This window comes from Biomphalaria glabrata, chromosome 7 (assembly GCF_947242115.1).
Source record: "Biomphalaria glabrata chromosome 7, xgBioGlab47.1, whole genome shotgun sequence".
Lineage (NCBI taxonomy): Eukaryota > Metazoa > Mollusca > Gastropoda > Planorbidae > Biomphalaria > Biomphalaria glabrata.
Window position 1 is genome coordinate 8,945,381 of NC_074717.1, and position 20,026 is coordinate 8,965,406.

The following is a 20,026-nucleotide window of genomic DNA, read 5'->3' on the forward strand; positions in this document are numbered from 1 at the left end:
GATCACAGACCTATATAATATGTGACGTAGAAACTGTATATATAGTTATCTGTCTTAGTAGAGCTCTTCTTAACGAAAATTAAAATCGGTATCTATTGTATCAATGTTATTGTTATTGTAGCATAATTTTATTTTAGATCTTTAATTTAGATCTAGTCTACAGTCTATCGAGTACATATTCCTAGATGAGACTCTATTTAGGGAATTAGTCTATCGTAAAAGATATTTTTTTTAAATCGGTATATCTATATAGATATAGACTCCATCTAGACTCTAGATTCAAACTATTTGTCGACCACAGACTACAGTCAGTACTATCATACTATGATCAGACTATGAGTGTATGAGTACAGACTCTGAGACTGTCAACTCACAACTGTCACGACTGACAGACTGACGATTGTGACTCACTCACACTGACTTGACTGACTGTTTTAGGACTTAGACTTAGACCTATTTTATATTTTTTATATACTAAGATAGTAGATTGCCTATTCACATTTTTTGATTTGATAGTCTAGAGCAGTGTTTCCCAAACTTTGCTATGTGTACCCCTTTTTATAATAATATAATTTTTGTAATGCTCAGCACCCCTGGTTCCACCCCCACCCCCATCTATGTTGTGCATCTATGTGCCGAGATGACAGATCATATAATTTGGTTCCCTGGTTGTTAATTTTAATCTGAGATGCTGTTACACATCTAATAGTCTGTTCACTTTTTAATGTCAACAAATGCTGAAAAAGCAACTTCTAATAAATATGAAATTGGAAATGATGATGTGTATTTCAGCTACCAGAGAGTTGAAATGCGTGACAATCCTAATCTTTTTAAACCACACAAATGAAACGTATATTTTGGGACATGTAACTAAACTCTTTACATACCGCATGATAAGGATTTAAGGTGATTCTCTAATGCCATTTGGTACATAAAAAAACATAAATCTTTTACAATTACTTATTCAATTGGTGGGATTAATATTTACATTTCTTAAGTTACGAAATCTTAGTATAATAAAATGTAATCTTTTTTTACCTTGAAAAACATCCATATTCATTACCCTGATCTTTGTAAAGTTTATTTTCAAGATGCATAATAACACCAATTATGAGTTTCTATAAATATAAAATAAAATATTATTTAAAAATGTTCTTCCTTATAATGCATTTATATGGGTATAAAAAAAAAACAGCATAGTTAATGAGGTGCAATGCATACCCCATCCAAAGTCTTCTCTAAAAACTAAATCTTATAAAATACTCAGAAAGATAAAAGCACAATCCTTGTTCCATATGCTAGGACAAATTTGTACAAAAGCACCTTCTTCCCTTAGAGCATGAAATGGGTTGCCTGCGCCAGCTAGGAAAACTAATGAATAGGCAGAATTTAAGTCATTGGTTAACATGCATGACTAGATTAACCTAGGAGCACCATAGGATGTAATCATCATCTTTTTTTAAAGTAACATCTGTATTTTATAAGATAAGATAAAAAGAGGATAGATCAAGATACTACTAGAGAGTAGAATAAAATAACTTAAACAAAGTTAATTCAATAATCTTAGTCTAGAACTATATTTTTTAGATCTATATTTTAATATTACTCTCTATTACTAATTACTCTTCTAGTAGCCAACTAGAATCTAGATATATAAATAATTCGAGTTTAATATTCTATATTAGACCTAAATATAAATATACATATATATATATATATAACTTTAACAAGATAAAGTCTAGATGATCTAATAATGATCATGATGATAGTTAGATTACTAGATTACATAGCCAGATAGATCTATCTATGAATCTATTCTAGATCCAGACATTAGTAGCTGTGCTTGTACTTGTAGAAATCATCATCTAGATCTAGTACCGAGAGTCATTTATACATGACTAATATTATAAATATGATAAGAAATATTTAAAATATTAGATATATCTATTAATCTATTGAATTTAGACTCTAGTACCTTGACTTTAAAACATACATATAGCCGATGACTTTGAGTAGTCATTTAGATGAATGAACTTTTTTTTTTAAATCATCATAATCATGATTAAAAATTAATGTTGTTGTTTTTTTACATGTAAGGTGAAGCTGTTGAACCAAAACACAAGCCATTTAAGAATCAAACAAAGGTCGAAAGTGGTCAACTGAGTGTCAACAGCCATGACAGAAACAAGTTTTGATACATTGGTAAAGGAAATAGGGGAGGCTGTAAAACTAGATGATGACAGTCAGGTCAAGGTAAACAAAAGTAACTCTATGGATAGAAATGTCATTAGGTTAATCATGTGATGTACACACAGTTTATTTGCTAAAGTAAACAATTTGTCCTATGGTGTAAATATTGTACAGCGTCACAAAAATTTTTTCCTGATTCAGTATGGTGTAGATGTACTATTTAGCCATTGTAAGCTGCTTTGTTTGATAAGTTTCTGATGTTCCATCAGGAATGAAGATTACTATGTCCTAGCCCAGACGTCCTGCAGGATGGCAGTGGGCAGAGTTCGAACTTATCTTTTTATATATTACAGACATTACTTCAAAAAAGAAAATGATTACATCCTACGCGTCATGCATTTAGTCTTGCTAATCATCATGATGGCAGTCTGAAGAATATATTAGATGACTTAGCAGCCATCCAGTGAATATGGTTATTAGCATGTCTTTACTTTATCTTTAAAAATCAGCATAGCACTGAAAGCTGTTTCGAAACTATTTAGCTTGTATTGAGTTTGCTATAAAAGTCTAAAATTAAAATATATCAAATTATGCTTTCAAAAAACATCCTGCTCTATTCTAAAATAGTGAATTGTTCAGGCCTAAGTAAGTGTCAAGACAAGCTTGAGCATCTGTTCAGACTTGGTTCACCTTTACAAACAATAACTCATTTTCTTCATTTTATTGAATATTTCATAAAGCTCTTCAAATGTGAAAAAAAAAGTAAAGTTCCCCATTCAGACCTTGTGGTCTATAGGGCAGATGATGTAAAGGTTTCTATTGTGTACAGTTAACGATGGTGTTATGTGGCAGCACAATGGCCAACCAACCACCTTTACATTTCTCCAACTAAAGTTAGGTATCCATTTAGCTGGGTGCGCCTGAAGATCCCGAAATAAAAAAAACCAGAACCCCAGTTTGGCAGCAAAGCACTTTACCACTCAGCCACTGCAACTCCTCAAATGTGAAGGGCATGTTGAAATAAGCTGCTAGTAAAAGTTTTCCATTATTAGAATTTTGTCACCCAATATCCCATTTTAAAAAGTTGATACATCTGTATCATAAACAATCAAATATAGACATTTCACCTTTTATATCTTCCCCTGTTTTGAGAATAGGAGTTTTTAAAGTCTTTTGTTTGACTCAGTAAATTCCAAAATGAATTTCAATTGCACCTTGTACCAGCTCTTTCACATATAGCTGAAAAAATTTTTTTTCTTTTTGCAAAATACCAAAAAAAAAAAGATTTTACTGCCATGTAATCAATGTAAGCAAAACACAAGCTTTCTTTCAAATATCAATAAATCAATAGTCTTATCTGATCATTACTAATATAGACATGTTTAGTATCCAGAATACATAATAAGTACTCCTCATAAAGTGCTTGAAACTATTAAAAAAAAAAAAGAAAAATTGAACCATGCAAAAAGTTGACCTCCTTTTTATGGTAAACAAAAAAAACAACAACCACAACTTGGAATGATTTAATTTTCATAAAGGCTAAAAAAAAGTATAACTAAGTTTCTTTACAAATACCCAATTATTTGCTAATTATTATTTAAACTTTTTGTGTATCTGTGTGATACATAATTAAACTGATAAAACCAAATATGTTTTCTGGTTTTATTTACAGGAGGCATACAAGAAATATGTTGTCTGCATCTATAAGATAGCTACAAATCTTGTTCTGGCCTTGAACCATGCAGGCAGGTGCTTTTATTCATCCTTAAAAATGTCCTCTGATTAATGATTGATTTTGATAGCTCTTTAAATATAACACTTCATTTTAACTCCAAGTCAGAATGCAGTTCTTTACAGGGCCATACATACTCCTATTGTACTGAACTACATATTTTGCCACATTCAATGCAGATAAACCATTTTTTCTCAGGGGTTGATTTGGTTTATCTTTTTCTTGTTGTCTTCCTTAATTGAGTGCATCTTCAGTAATTACATTTTACAAGATCTTTTGTTCTCTCATAAACACAACAAAACTCAGAAATGAATCCAAGTACAGATAATCCAAATCTTTTGTTCTCTCATAAACACAACAATACTCAGAAATGAATCCAAGTACAGATAATCCAAATACTTCAAACAATAAATCCAACAAGAGTAACCAAATGTGTTAAGATATGGAAATCATAAAGATAGATTTCTTAAGCCAAACTATTGTATTTTAAATGAACTTTTCAAAGTCAACAAATGAACCAATAACAAATCCCCAATGCTTATCTTTCGTTTCTTTAGACATAGGTTTATACATAAGATTATACTTGGGGTTCTTCAGCTTGTCTTCACATAATTTCCCCTCAAAAAGCTTAGGGAGTCATATTTTGAGCCCCTCTTTTAACTAAATTTTAGCTAAATTCAGACAAGGATGTGACTGCAAGTTGATCTTCTTTTTGTTTGTAGTAATTTAAGACACAACGCAGAGCCCACTAGTTAATTTGATAGCCATCTTTGCCTGTTGTCAGCTGTTGCTTTCCTTTGCAATACTAGATTATGAAATGTCTTTAAATCTGTGACTAATAGAATTAGTTTTTAGCTTGCACATACCACTTATATGCTCTTTCTGCATCAAAAGTTCTCAAATTATTTTTTTTTACTTTTGAGTCCCTTATGAGTAGTTTCTTTAAAATCATGCTATTATCAATATATACACCTTAAATCAAAATTTGATATCTCTTGTCTAGATTACTAAAGAAACGAACTTAGAAATTCTTCTTATTGTAAGATGTTTGAGTCAAGAAACCTTTTTGCACTTGACTATAAAAACCATGCATAAATTCTAATGTTTGCCGCAGGTGGTGATGTGATAGTGAATAAAAAGATAAACAAAGAAGTGAAATTAGCGGCTCAGTGTGTGGACAGAGTCGCAGTATTGATTGAAAAATTAGGTAAGTGAATTTCTCTAGACTTTTCCTACCCAAATTTGGATATAAATCTTCTCAAGTCATTTCAGAGCAATTTTTTAAAATCTATATTTTATTGAAATCCTGCATAATTTTATAAATGGAGAAGTATCTTTGTTTAAAAAAAAGTAAAGTACCCCTTTCAGAATTTGCAGTCTATAGGGCAGTTGATGTAACGATCATATAGCCAATGGATAAAAAGGTGTCATGTGGCCAGCAGAATGACCAACCACAGTACTTTCCCCAACAAATGTCAGGTACTCATTAGAGTTGGCTGGACTCAAAGATGCCCTTAAAGTCCAGAAAATTGAAAATCCCTGTCTTTACAAAGATTCGAACCAAGCGCTTTACCACTCAGCCGACCCGCCCTTTATCTTTCTACTCAGCTCTATTAGTAAAACCTCTACTGTATTGTCTTCACTCAATTTATTGACCATGTGTAGTGCAAATATTATCTGCAACTTTATTCACATAAAGGAAACAATACCTCTAGCCCATTACACTGCATATACAAGAGTGCTTCCTTTTCATATTTCTTTCAAAAAAATACTTAATCTGTTCAAGATTTTAACTATTTTGTGTGGAGAAGTAGTGATAAGTGAGTCAGAACTTGAACTTGTCTCCTTTTTTGTTTATTAAGAAAAAGTACAATCCTTTAGAAGTGCTTATATTTTTTTTTTCTAAATCTACTTCTTATCCTTCACCTTCACCTATCCTTTAGACTGTTGGATTTTTGGGGCACCACACAAGATCTGTTGACCGTCTTTCTTCATTCCTCTCTGTCTTTTGCCTTTGATAGAATCTCTTTCGGTGACATCACTGCCCATTCTTTGATGTTGTCTTCCTATCGCTTTCTCTGCCTCTTTCTTTTTCCTGGTACTGTTCTCTGAAGGAAGGTTTTTTGCTAGCCCTGAGGACCTTGTGATATGTTCCTAGAGTTTAATTTTGCGTTTTTGACAGTGGTTAGCAGATCATTGTGGGGTCTGATCGTTGAACTAATCCTATCTCTAATTTCTTTGTGTGGCAGTCTTTGTAAGTGATACCTATGATCTCTGTAGCATCTCAATTCCATTGCTAGGATCCTCCTCTCTAGTTCTGCAGTCAGTGTCCAAGTTTCACAAGCATATAAGAATGTGACCGTGATCAAAATTTAAAAAATTGTTTTATTATTATTTTTCTGTCCATTTCAAGGATAAAGCGTTTAAATTGCATGGTTTTTGTATTTCTTTGTCTAGATAAATCTCCCAAACCTAAGCAAACCATGAAATCCTTCACAGACTCAGTCAAGTCCATCCTAAGTAAGTTGACTGAATTGAGGTAAATCTATTTGTTATATCAACTGATACAGTGTTGTCATTCAGATATTGATTTACTATTCACAAGTATTTGAACCAAGATTTCTTCAGCATCTGAATTCTCTACCAAAGAAATTAATTTTTCATTAATCTCAAAATTAAACTCTTTCTAAACTAATGTTTTTTGGTTAATGATATGAGTAGATAAATAAAGAGAGCTCCAGCCCATTAAGACTAATTACAAAAAGAATCAAAGGCTTTTGTAATATAATGTCAGTAATCCAATAAAAACTATACAGTGGTAATCATATTTGTTACGTAGTTGGAATTTTAATTTTCAGAAGAGCAACCTTTGAAAGCTTTCAGATCAACCAAGCAAACAACAATAAAGTCTGGATTTTCAAATAATTTGGTTCCTTCTCTACCACCTGAAAATAATCCTTATATATTTCGTGTGGAAAAGTAAGCAAAATATGATGTTTTAGTCTCTGTTTTAATGTTGTTTTTTATTACTAACCTAAGGAAAGGTATACTTTAATTTATTTGAAACTCTGAAAAAAATAAAAACCCAACCCTTTTTGTTTTCAAATAGCTCTTTTAAGATTGATTTAAGATTAAAAAAGAAACTTCAAGAAATTACAAAAATGTAAATTTTTACATTTAAATTTAGAACTAGAACATTGTCCCCAATGGAGATTGCTCAAAAACAGAATCAGTCGCTGATGGCTGCATATAAAGCTAGGATGAACAGATTGAATAGATCAGACTTCAATGCTTTTAATTATGTAGGTTTTGTGGCTAAATATTCTACTTAATATATATGTATGTTATTGTGGCTTTTTGCTTCACATTTTGATAACTGTAGCAAATGTTTTCATGCGAAATGATATTATTGCTTTGTGATTCCTATTCTCTAAGTGAACATAGTTTCCTATTTCAATTTTAATAAATTAACTTAGCTATTATGCAACTTAGTAATAACTTTTCTTACTGATTTTTTACAGATATAAAATAAAACACACTTTGGTCACACATATATTTAGGTAGTTGACTAATACGAATTATTATTGCTAATGTTCAAAGCTATTTCTTTATTTTACAAATGAGTTCATTTCTTTTGCAGAGTTTAACAATTCAACGAAAGCTAGCAGAGAACATTGCCATAGCCAGGGCACAAGAAGAAGAGGTAGAATTGTCTAGTAACAAATTCAATTTTATTGTTGAGCTATTTCCAGTATACAGAATTCACAGAATAGTCCAAAGAGTGCAGCCACATAGGGGGCCTCATTCTCAAATGGGGAATCCACATATCAAAAAATATAACAACTTTAAAAAATATTCATACTAAATAAGAAAAAAGAAGGAAAATGAGTTTACATTTACAAGCACTCAAATGTGTCTTTTACTCTAGCATTATTTAAGTTCATTTTTATTTAAGTCTTAAAAAATCTGGGTAAATCTCCATAAAAGTGCAGCCCAAAGTCTCCGTTTACTTAAATCCAGAGATACCATAATGTCATTCCAGATATATCTTCTCATTAATGAAAAAGAATAATTTTCTTTGATGTCAGGTTGCCCGTCAATAAGAACTATTAGCATATGTCAGGATAACTGTCCTACGTTGCTTTTCCCCATCTTACTCGTCAGAACAAGACTTGATTAATAAATTTGTTTATTTAAATAACTTTACAACACTATAATTTCGATGTAAATGAATGTAAAGCATAATAATCTTATTTTTTTTTGAAGGCATGTTGCTCATTTACAATGGATTATAAGCACACTATATATATATATATATTTTAAACCAGATTGCTAGAAAGATGCAAGCAAGGAACCAAAGGCTGGAAGAAGAAGCTGCCAAGTAATTATCAATTTTTTTTTTGAGTTATTTTATTTCTTATTTGTATTGGAGCAAACAAACATTGGTAAACATTTCTTAAACACAAAGTTTATGGTTTGAAACAAGGGACAAGAGAATGAGCTAACTCCCCTCCAAAAGCACCAAAAAACAATCTAAGGACAAAGTCTTAGAGCAAAGCACTATGTTCTTGAAGCTAAAAGTTAGGGACAAATTGTATAGAACTTTGTTTTTGGTAATACATAACATTTCATTCAAGACTCTTCTCTCTATCCAAGGTTTGATCTAGACATTGAACCTGGGAACCCCACTTTACATTCAGAACCTTATGGAAAATTAATTGAAGTGCTTATTTCGTCAGTGGTACTAATAGTGTAACCCCCCTGCTCCAGGCGGATGGGAACTTAGAGGAGCAATGTAGGCTCTCACATTGAGGTTTGGGGGGACTTTTTGAATGTATCAAAAAAGAAAAGAAACTTTAAGTCATAATTATAACACAAATTTTCTGACTTTATTTTACATTTATATTAATTTTGACTATATTTAGAATAAAAATTTTCTTAATAAAATTTCACTTAAAGTGAGTTCGTTTTTTTTTTTTTTGTGGAAATAGTGTTACCTACATAATCTAAAAGTGTTTTATAGACTAGAAATAGTTTTTCCTTGAGATTGAGAAATCCTGGTGTAACCTTTCTCAGATTTTGAATTGGAAATGCAAAGTATAATATGTTTTTTGTTTCAACAGACGATTTGCCACACCTATTGGAATGTCAAAAGCTGAGCAAGAGCAGAGGCAGATCTATAAGCGAATATTGGAATATGAAAATGAAGCTGTAAGTTGTGCTCCCCCCTTACTCATGAAAAAAAAAAAAAACTCTTTTAATTTTAGGTGTAGGCGATCTCAGTAACTTGGAATTATAATTTCTAAACTGAACTCTACGAGGTAGGGTGGTATGGACAAGAGGGACCAGAGAATGAGATGTTCACTGCTTTCAAGTGGAAGTGGGTTTCAATTTAGTTTACTAGTCATCTTAGTTTTCTTTGCGTTTTTCAGAAATGGTTGAAAAACTGGAGAAGTAAGCTAGAAGCCAGCCCAGAGGATCCGATTCTAATCAGCCAACTGGTTGCTGAAGTACTTCGCTGTGCTGACCATCCTCTGACGGTACTCTTGAAAAAGTACCAGCTTAAAATCTATGAGAGGTTGTATCCCTTGGTGAATGACAAGCATAAAGGACTGGACCAAATCAAAGTAATTTAAATGTTGAAGTCACTCTTGTTAAGTTTAGAGAAACTTATAACTGTTTATCATCTTATCAAAGAAAGAGATAAGAGAAGTCATGTTTAGATCCTTTAATGAAGCATGCATTAAGGAATGGGCATTATGGAATCAACTAATACTTACCTTGCTTATTGATCTGACTTATTCCTTGCCTTCTATTCTGTATATTCCTCTTATTTGGTTTTTCATTCATTCATTTAAAATGGAGTCAAATATGTTTCTTTCTTTCTTTAGATTCCACTTTTGAAAAGTGAATGGCCAACGTTAGATGAAGTTTCAGACATTGTCTTCAAAAGACAGACCTCTTTACAATCTCCATCAGCTAGCCAAGAGAGAAAGTCTTTCACAGATGACTGCCAACAAAAGAATGGGGATGCAGTGGATGGTCCATGTCAAGCTTCAGGCATTGATAGTCCATCAGCTTTGTTAGTCAGAAATGAAGATGACTGGGATGACCCTTTGTGTGTGCGATCTGAATCTAGTGATTCTCTTAAAACTATTTCCAAGGATAGCCAGGATTTATTGCAAGCAAACAGTGAAGAAGATAACAGCCTTACATCCCCGAAAGAAATTGGAGATGAGAAGAATGGTTCAATAACTATGGCTAGTTCTAGCAATCAGAGTCCATCCAAGTTTGAAACTGCCATGGCTGAATCTAAGCAAAATTTAGAACTAGCCTTGCAAGAAGGTCAAGACTTGGCCAGCCAGTTATCCTGGGAGAGGAGGCAGGCCCAGCTGCTGATGAGGCAGGTCACTCATGACTACAGCTCCTACAAGGTCGACAACTATGATGAGGATAACTTGGATTATCTGTTTGACGAGGATGAAAGTGGTGAGAATTGTGGAGATCTAACTCAGCAGTTCTGGGAGAGCCTTATGTCTCACAGAGATCACTGTCCCCCTGCAGGGGATGAGAGCTCTGGCCAAGATAAAGGCTCAACACTGGGCCGTAGTGTTAGCCATCAGTTGCCTGGCCCACCTTTGACCTTTGATGATCCAGAAAAAACTTGTCACAGCTTGCCTGCGAGTTTTGATGAGCCGGATGGAGTGGATGCTAAAACCTTTTCAAAAATGCATTTAGAAGCTTACAAAAGACACCTTGCTTCCATTTCAGAAGATATTCACAGATATTTGGGTAAGATTTGCAATCTTCTTTCTGTTTTTGTTATTACATATTTTTTGGCTTGATTGTATTAAAATATGTAACAAACAAACATATGGTATATAAAACTATGACTTTATAGAGATTATACATATTCATGAGGTGTGGTGGCTGAGTGGCAAATCTTCTGTTTACGTATTCCTGTTTGTAGTTTTTAGTGTTGACGTAGCCGGTTGTTTTTTTTTTTTTTGTTGCTTTTTGAGAAGTTAATAAATATGATTCATGTGTACAGTTATTTGATTAACTGCAAGAAATGATTAAAAATTGTCTCCTTGTCTCTTAATTTACATTTATATATTTAAATTTGTATTAAATTTAACATATACTCCAGCGTCTCTGCTCTACACTCAATACGAGAATTGTGGACCTTTTAGTTGATGCCAACTAGCTGGGAAATTTTAGGAGGGAAATGGAAACTCTCAACAATGCTGATGTCAAATCTAAAAATCAGCTGAACAGTTTTGTAATAGTTTTAAAGTTAAAAAAAACAACTTTTAAACCCATGTCAAAATCGCTGTTAATCGATCACCGGTGGACAACGGTTATGCTTGCCCTGGTGTGGCAAAGTATGTAGGTCACAGCTGGGGCTGGGTAGCCACGGGAAATACTGCATTCCTCATTAATCTTTAGACTCGATGACAAGCCTTATTATTATTATTATTAATTTTCTATGGTGCCTCTAGCAAGCTTAATATCCTCTGGTCTAATCTGTTTAGTGGATATGTTGGAGTGAGGGGGTAAGAGCAACGGGTATTAGTAACAAGGTTTACTGTGCATCAATGTTAAAACAAAATAATCTTATGCTTCCTTGCAGAGAAACTTTTAGTGATGATGACTATAGCCTATGAGCCTCTGGACACTCCAGTCGGAAGAGACCAGTGTGCTGTGTCCTTAGAGGAACCTTTCTTTAAGCCAATTTGGAAAACACTTTTCAGACTCTTCAGGTAGCTTCAGAAGTTCAGCAAAGCTAAAAGACTTTGTAATGATAACTATAGAGAAAGACTTTGTCATGATAACTATAGAGAAAGACTTTGTCATGATAACTATAGAGAAAGGCTCTGTAATGATAACTATAGAGTATTTTTTTGGCAGGTTGAATGCACAACATATATAGTGCACAACATACTTACATATTTTAAGAACATTTGAATGCCATTCCTTTAATTTCTCACTTGTTCAATAGTCTTTATTTATAGGTAATTTATATGTAATCGTGTGACATGTAGGTGGCTTGCTGTAAACTGCTTGACTTCCAAACTGTGGAGGGTCTTTAGTTCAAATCCTAATGAAGATTTTTAGGACGTTTCTGAGTCCACCCATTTCTAATGGGTACCTGACATATGTTGGGGTAATAAAGCGGTTGGTCATTGTGCTGGCCACATGACACCTTTATTTACTGTCAGCCATAGAAAAAGATAAGCTTTATACTATCCGCCCCCCATAGATCACAAGGCCAAAAAGGGGTACCGGTTCCTTTTTTTTTACAAGACATGTGCGACAAGTAAAATAAACATTCATTCCTATCCTAAAAATTTTCTATTTTTCTATTTTTTTGAAACAAAAAATGAAGTCAGTATAATTTCTTGGCTTAACATAAATATGTCTGACAAAAAAAAAAGAGGGGGGGGGGAATCTGAATTTTGTAGTCAAATACTTCAAATCTGTTTAATTTTCATTTTAAAATACTGGGTATATAATAAAATGAATAGGTTTTTTTTTTTTTTTGTAGAAGATCAACAAAGTCTGCACATTTTTTATCTGAGATATGTGCTGTGGTTGCTGAGCAATAAAGTGCGTTTTTTTTTCTCCAAGAATCTTGATTTTTATTTCAGAATTTTTAGGATTCCCCAAGTCCACCCAAATCTAATACCCACATTCATTGGGTAAGTAAAGGGGGGGGGGGTGTTAATATGCTGGGCACATGATACCATTGCTAATAGAAACAGATGAGCTTCACTTCATCTGTCCTCCCAGAGATAGCAAGGTCTGAAAGGGGTACTTTGTTCTTTTTTGTTATTCTATTCAACTAGCCTACATTTCTCTGTACTGCTGTTAAATGTTTTGTCTATTAGAGTTGTCAACTACAAGCAGGAGCTGGTCCTGGCTAGCATCATGACTAAATATTCAAATATCACCCCTGAGGACCTGAAAGTGTCCAAAAAGCTTTGTTTGACAGACTCTGACACTCAGCCATACCAGGCAGCTATCACAGAATTGTCCCATGTCCAAGATTACTACACAATGTTGACTAAGCTGGAGTGTGTAGGTAAGAACTGATATACTGACTTAGTCTTTCTCTTGCTCTGCTTGACAGCACTCCAAGCCTAAACCACAAGTTCTAAGAACAGGGGCTCTGCGGATTTGGGAAATGAATTGCATTCCTGCATCATTTTTATTTAAGTCCTAAATTTGAAAAACATCAAGCTCTATGGCTCATACTAATCATAGACTTTCCAAGTAACAAACCTATGAATATCTGACAGATGTTTTCAATGTTACAGCTCTGTATAATCAGTTATGTACCATACTCAAAAGATATAGCCAGATACATGGTGTTCGTTATGTACTCAAAGATTAACCCATATGTATGCAGCTGTTAGTGTTGAGTTTTTGGTTATAAAAAACTGGTTAAAAAAAAAAGATGCAAAATTCAGATGATGAAGCTTCTAAACTCACAACATTGACTGAAGCCAAACACATGACTCTGCATCTGCCTAAGTGCAGAAATGGATGGCCGTGTGGTATGCACTTCGGACTGTTGTCATAATGGTCAGAGTTTTAATCTTCCTGTCTGCCATCCTGTAGGATATTTGGGCTTGGTCATAATTATCTTCATTTCTGATGGAGCATCCATTTTATTATAAAACAGAAATGAAGTCATCATTGCCTTCTGTGTATCACTAGTTCATTCTTTACACAGCTGGCAAGAATTATTTGTCTAGAAATTGGCTGTAGTCAGATTTGAAAGACCAATAATTTCTAAAACTGGATATGATCTTTTTATTTTTACATGTTTCAAAATTGAGATACAGTATGATGAAAACAAAAGATAAGAAACAAAAAAGGTTTTATGCAGTTTGCTTTTTTACTTGACTGTAACCAATTCATGTTGATCTAAAATGTGAATTGTGCTTCTTTGTTTTCCTGGCTATCTAGGGCAGCATACCTTAGCTGCATGCTGGAAAATTATAAGCTTTTTGTTCGTCTTAGAATGCCAAAGAAATAATATATTTTTTAAACTCTTAAGCTTAGCAAGATTTTTAAAAATGTGCTACTATATGTTCTAGTTAAAGTGTGTCGCATGATCTGTGAGTGCGTTGATGAATATTACAAGAAGATTCAAGATGGAGACGCTAGCAAGAAGAAAGCTCCATCATTGTGAGTAGAACAAACATAATGGGATATCAAATCATTTCAACAATAGATCTTGTCCAATAGCTCCTATTTACAGCTTTTAGTAGGTGTTTCACAGTGTCGAAGTCCTAAGCAAAAAGAGATAGCTCTTTAAAAATATAAATAATTTTTTTTTCTAAAATAAAACAACATACACATTAAAAAAATAGAACACTATGTCTAGTTTAAAAAATATACTTTCTATTAATTTCAATACCTTTAAAATGAAAAAAAAAGCCTCATTAACATTTATTTTCTCTGAGGGGCCTTTGATACTCCAGTATCCAAAAAAAATCATTTTACTTTTTCTTCTTTATTCAAATGTACTCTTCTTACACAAAGTTAAATTTTCTTTATTTCCTGTTGCATTGTACAACATTAGGAGTCTCCTTTAAACACAGCAATCTGTTTAAATGTGTTACCTGACAACATGTATCAAAAAATTTACCTATTGTGAATACTTAATGAAAGAAAAATAGACCTATCACATCATAAATGTATATAAAATCTGGTAGACAAACTTGAAGTAGAGATATGTATCTTGACAGGGGAGCAGATGATCTTCTGCCAATCTTGAGTTATGTGATAATTAGGAGTGGTCTCCCCCAACTGGCAGCAGAGTGTGAGGCTATGACAGAGTTTATTCACGAAGGGTAAGTGTCGAAGTTTTTGCCGTCTTTCCTCTCATTCCACTAAAAAGTAGACATTTATTAACATCCAGCATTCCAATAAAGAGATTTATCATAAAATATAATTTTATTGAAAACTGTTAAGACCTCTGCGCGGTGTTGATTCTTGACAATCTGTCTAGTGTAGATCTGACTGTAGGTAACGCTGAACGCAACACGTCAGTAACACCGGCGAAAGGCCAAAGCAATCAAATAGGTATTCGACGCTGATATGTTGTTCTTCAAATATGTTTAATACTCAAAAAGGGAATCGTCCGATGTCAATAATGTCGTACTCAAGTCTACTGCTCTACAATAAGCGTCCTCCTTCTAGCGTCGTTTAGAGCGTTCTTATTTTTAAAAGATCTGTCACGTCACTTGTCGCTAATTAAAACTTTACCCTATTCCCGAAACAAATAACTAATTCCTAACTACTTCCTAATCATGTCATAACAAAACGTATTCCAAAAGGAAACCATATTTCTGCTTTTTTTACAGTTACATGATGGGGGAAGAAGGATACTGTTTGACAACGTTAAGAACTGCCCTCAATTTTGTGACATCTTTATACCCATCATGCCTGACTAGCTAATCAGTTTATCCATGGACCAAGACAGTTACCCAGAAACTTTACAAATGTTAAATCCCTCTTACAATGTATCATAATTTTTGTAAAATGTTTGAATTATTTTGATTATCTTTGATTTTCTTAATGAAAAAAGTTATTTTCATAAACTGTTAGGTTATATAGACCAAGTAGCATTTATTTATTTGCCTTTGTTTATTTATGTTGATGTGATGAGTTATGTCTACTGCTTTTGAATCTTTTGAATCTGTTGGAAACTTGGAATAGGGATGAGTTTAAATGTGTATATGACCTACCAAAATGCATTAGTTCAGAAGCACATGTTAGATTTTTTGCAGACGAATGCATAATATATAGAACAACAACAAAAACAACACAATATACTGACATTTTAAAATGAGAATTAGAAGAATTGGAAATGGAAATCAAATTTGAGCATTTCTTTCCACCCAGAAAAATGTCAATTATTAAGAGTAACAAAAAAACTAAAGTAAATAAAAACTACTCATCTTATTCATGGGAAACCACACAGACTCAAAACTCCAAATGGTGTTATTATAAATGAACAATTATCATAAAATCCCCATATTGATGAATTTATTAAAAAATCAAACAAAACATTAGGGTTAATAAAAAGAAATGTTTACAAACAGAAACATAAAACTGTAATGCTATTTAACCTTGGTTAGGCCAATATTAGAATATGTGTCCTATGGTTGGGACACCTCAACTCAAGAAACTAGAACAAACACAAAATATAGCAGTGAGATTTATAACAAAGGAATAATCATATTTGATTAGTGTAACATCTTTAGTAAAATCACTAGATTTTGAGACTCTTCAGGACAGAAGAAATTAAAGTAGCAATAATACATAAAACAATGAACAATAAATTACAAATACAAAAAATAAAAGCTAATAAAATACTACAAAAGACACAAAGATAAAGGCACATTCCTTATTTCATATGCTAGGACAAATTTTTACAAAGCTCTTTCTTCCTTAATGCTATTAAAGCATGTAATGAGTTGCATAAATCAGACAGGAAAATCAACAACTTGGCACATTCTAAGTCCCTGATTAACATGCATGGACACATTGATATGCCTAGGACATTATTATCATTCTCTTTTGAAGTAACATCTGTAATTTATAAGATGATTTAAGACATAAAGACATACATATATTTCTTTATTTAGCTCTGTGATGAAGATTCTTGTTTGATGTGAAAGAAACTTTTTTTTTTCAAGCTTTGGCTTGATAGCACCATTCCTGACAAATGTTTTTTTTAATAGTTATCATTTTGAATGAAAGAGTATTTAAAAGATATTATTAGTTCAAAACATTTTTTTAGTAAAATTTTTCTTGGCAGTAGTTTTCTATTCATTTCATACTTTAATGGTAATGATGGCAGAGCAAAATTTGCTAAGTCAAAACATAGGAACTCCTAAAAGTGAATGGCTGCCTGGTCGTGTGGTATGTGCGCTGGACTGTTGTTTGGTTGTCTCAGTGGTCCAGTGTTCAAATCTTGCCTGCCACCTCTGTCAACCTGGAGTTTGGACGATGAAGTAGACTATCTTCAACTCTGAAGGAACACCTGAAAGTGTATGTTCTGTACATAATAAAAACTTTCAATAGGTTAGGACTATAAGAAGAGTTTATAAACTGTTTTTGCAAAACAATAATGTTATTTGCAATGTTTTATACTGCAGAATTCAATTGTGAAACTGTTCCATTTGTTGCACAGAATAATAGAAATAAGAAGGACTATTAGAGATTTGAATATGTCAATGGATCTAATAAATTATTTTTATAAGAGGCTGTGATTCCATTTTATGTTTTTGTTTTTTTTTGGAAGGAGAGGAAAGGGTGTGTTTGCTTTTGTTTTCATTGAACAAGTGAAATGATATTTATTATATTTATGCAAATATTTTATTTTCATGAAATGTAAGTACATGAATCATTCAGATTACTATGAATGATAAAACTGTTTTTTTTATATTACTTAAACTTAAGTTTTATATCAGTTCCAATTATTTCATTTATTCAGTTCTATTGTGTATTTGAAGCTTTTTCATACTAAAACTTAATTGATTCACCTTTGAGAGAAACTGTTTTTTTAGTTAGTCTATTTTTTTATGTTTTTCATCAACCATGTTTCATTTGTTGTGTTATCGTAGTGTTTTTTTTTAAGCATGAATGTAACACAGCAGAAGCTTTAAGTCTGGCATCAGAAAAAAGATGCAGTGAAAAGACTAGCATGTGCACTTAACCAACATTCAAACTATTCAACTGAGGAGCTTTCAGAAATAAGGGCACAATAAACTAACATTTTATGCATCCAAAAGAAGCATGGTGGCTGAGTGGTAGAATGCTTGGTTTCAACATGAAGGGGCCATAAGTTTAAATCCAGGTTAGGAATGAGATTTTGAATTTTGGGATTCTTAGGACATCCCTGAGTCCACCCAGCTCTAATAAATGCCTGACATTAGACTGGGAAAGTGCTGGCCACACAACACCCCCATTAAATCATTAGACTTTAAAGCAGATGATCTTTACCCTCTCATGGATCTCAAGGTCTGAATAGGGAACCTAAAGTATGTAAATCCATTCATTTTAGGAAATGTTTTTATAAAAGAGTGACCTATCTTTCAAATTTACTATATTAACAAAAAATATATAATAAAATATACAATATTTGCTTGGTGCCCTGCCGTGTTTTCTGTATTTTACTTATGTTGTTTGCACATAAAAAGGATACTTGATTAATATTCCATTTGGTTGTTACTCTTTCTTAACTCTTTCTCTCCGTAATTATTTACCACATTCTGGTGGAATCAACGTTGGTATCGTTAGTTAGGAGAGAAAGAGTTAATTCTATAGATTAGTGGTTCCCAAACTTTTTCCTTAACAAAACACTTCACACACTCTGAGTATTTAGCGGATCACTTTGCTTATTGTGGTGGCCTACTTGTTAATTTGTTAGTTTGTAGAACACCTATTATAGGGTTCTGCGAAACACAGTTTGGGAAACACTGCTATAGATGATGATAATTTCATGGTTACTTCAAGGAAACATTATATGGATGAGGATAATTTCATGATTGCTTGAAGAAAAATTTAATGATAATTTGATTTGTGGATGGATGAAGGTGATGACAGTAATTTGTATGGAAAATGTTATTTTGTTTGATTTTTAATAATGATAATATTGAATTTGCTACCTTAATTAGTTTAATGACTATGTTGATAGTGCTATAGATTCATAATAACACATGATAATACTATTCCTAATGGATGTTACTCTTGGGATAGTGGTGAAATGAAGTCAAGACTTATACATTTATTTCTGGATAAAGTTATTAAATGTTTTAAATATCTTGAATGTGAAATGATTGTGATAAGTTAATGTTATATTTATAAAATGTTATTTGACATATATATTTATATATTCAATGATAAATAAAAACATTCAATAAAACTCCTATACATTCAAATAGAATTAATGGTTTATTGTTGTTTGTATTAGAATTTATATGACATATATTTGGACAAGATTAAATTGTGGATGTCAGTGTAGTATAGATTTGAACAATGTAATAGAAGAAAATAAAAAGGCAGCAAAGATGTTATTTCAATGGCTTTAATAAGCAATGTTAACATTTTCTCCAAAGCCAAAGCTCTTTTTAAGATTGTTTTGTTACTACTTGCATTAGATCAAACAAAAAATGTCTAATGTAGAACAGCACTTGGCAACCTCGGGTAAATTATGCAGAGCTTATATCACCTCTGTCTGCTTCTATGGGTGGGATCTTGTACATATTATTACTCTGTTTTCCCATTTTGGGATGAAGTTGAAACTTTGCACATTAATTCATTCAAAAGATTAACCAATTAGTTAATCAATTAGTGGTTTAATTAATTTTGTTTTATATAGAAATGTACTAATCTAAGGGGAGATAAGCTTTGTGTAAAAAATTAGGTCGTTTGCTAAAAAATTTAAACTGTTGACTTTTTCAGACTATAAAACCTCTTTTTATAAATACCAGTTACTTATTGAATTATTGTCTTTAAAACTACAGTAGATGCATTTTCTTTTGTCAACATGATGGGGGGGGGAGGAGAGTTTAATTTTAAGGTTTATTTGACTCCTAAATTAGAATGGCTGCCTGGTCATGCGGTTTGCGTGCTGGACTGTTGTTCGGACTTAACCAGGGTCCTGGGTTCAAACCCTGCCTGCGCCCATCCCCTGTTGTCCTACGGGAGGTTTGGACTAGGAAGTAAATTATCTTCAACTCTGAAGGAACATCTGAAACATGGAAAACATTTTACAATACATTTACTTGTACAGTAATTTTTCCTGTTTAAACAACTCTACATTTTTCTTTCAAATTTGTTTTAATACAGAAATGGAATGAAGAAGTTGAACTCAGTTCCTTCAGAAACATTTGTTTCTTGGTTTTCATTGTCTAGGCCAGATATGATTCACATTAAAACAAAAATTAGCTATTTCACTAACCAATTTTAAATTTCTTTTTACTTTGATCTAGTTTTATAAAAAACTTTTCTCTAAATATGAATTAGTTGAAATCAGAGAACAATCCTGTTCTAAACATGAGGGAAACCATAACCTTCACC

The 20,026-nt window shown here is 32.6% G+C and overlaps 1 protein-coding gene across 6 annotated transcripts; it reads left to right on the top strand.

Moving 5' to 3' along the window:
- The first annotated feature begins 94 nt into the window (after positions 1-94).
- On the top strand, positions 95-18,132 carry LOC106069174 (VPS9 domain-containing protein 1-like). Of its 6 annotated transcripts, XM_056036251.1 has the most exons (18): positions 107-307; positions 793-906; positions 2,098-2,253; positions 3,863-3,935; positions 5,037-5,129; positions 6,380-6,442; positions 6,781-6,901; positions 7,110-7,224; positions 7,563-7,625; positions 8,251-8,303; positions 9,046-9,133; positions 9,355-9,549; positions 9,814-10,714; positions 11,556-11,685; positions 12,814-13,007; positions 14,029-14,119; positions 14,683-14,787; positions 15,301-18,132. In XM_056036251.1, exons 3-18 carry the CDS (start codon positions 2,176-2,178, stop codon positions 15,392-15,394), a joined length of 2,457 nt encoding a protein of 818 aa, XP_055892226.1. In that variant the 5' UTR covers positions 107-307; positions 793-906; positions 2,098-2,175; the 3' UTR covers positions 15,395-18,132. The 6 variants fall into 6 exon arrangements, with proteins under 6 accessions (XP_055892228.1, XP_013084247.2, XP_055892226.1 ...); XM_056036253.1 differs by lacking the exon at positions 793-906 and having other exon boundaries at positions 95-171; XM_013228793.2 differs by lacking the exon at positions 793-906 and having other exon boundaries at positions 102-307.
- Positions 18,133-20,026: the final 1,894 nt, after the last annotated feature.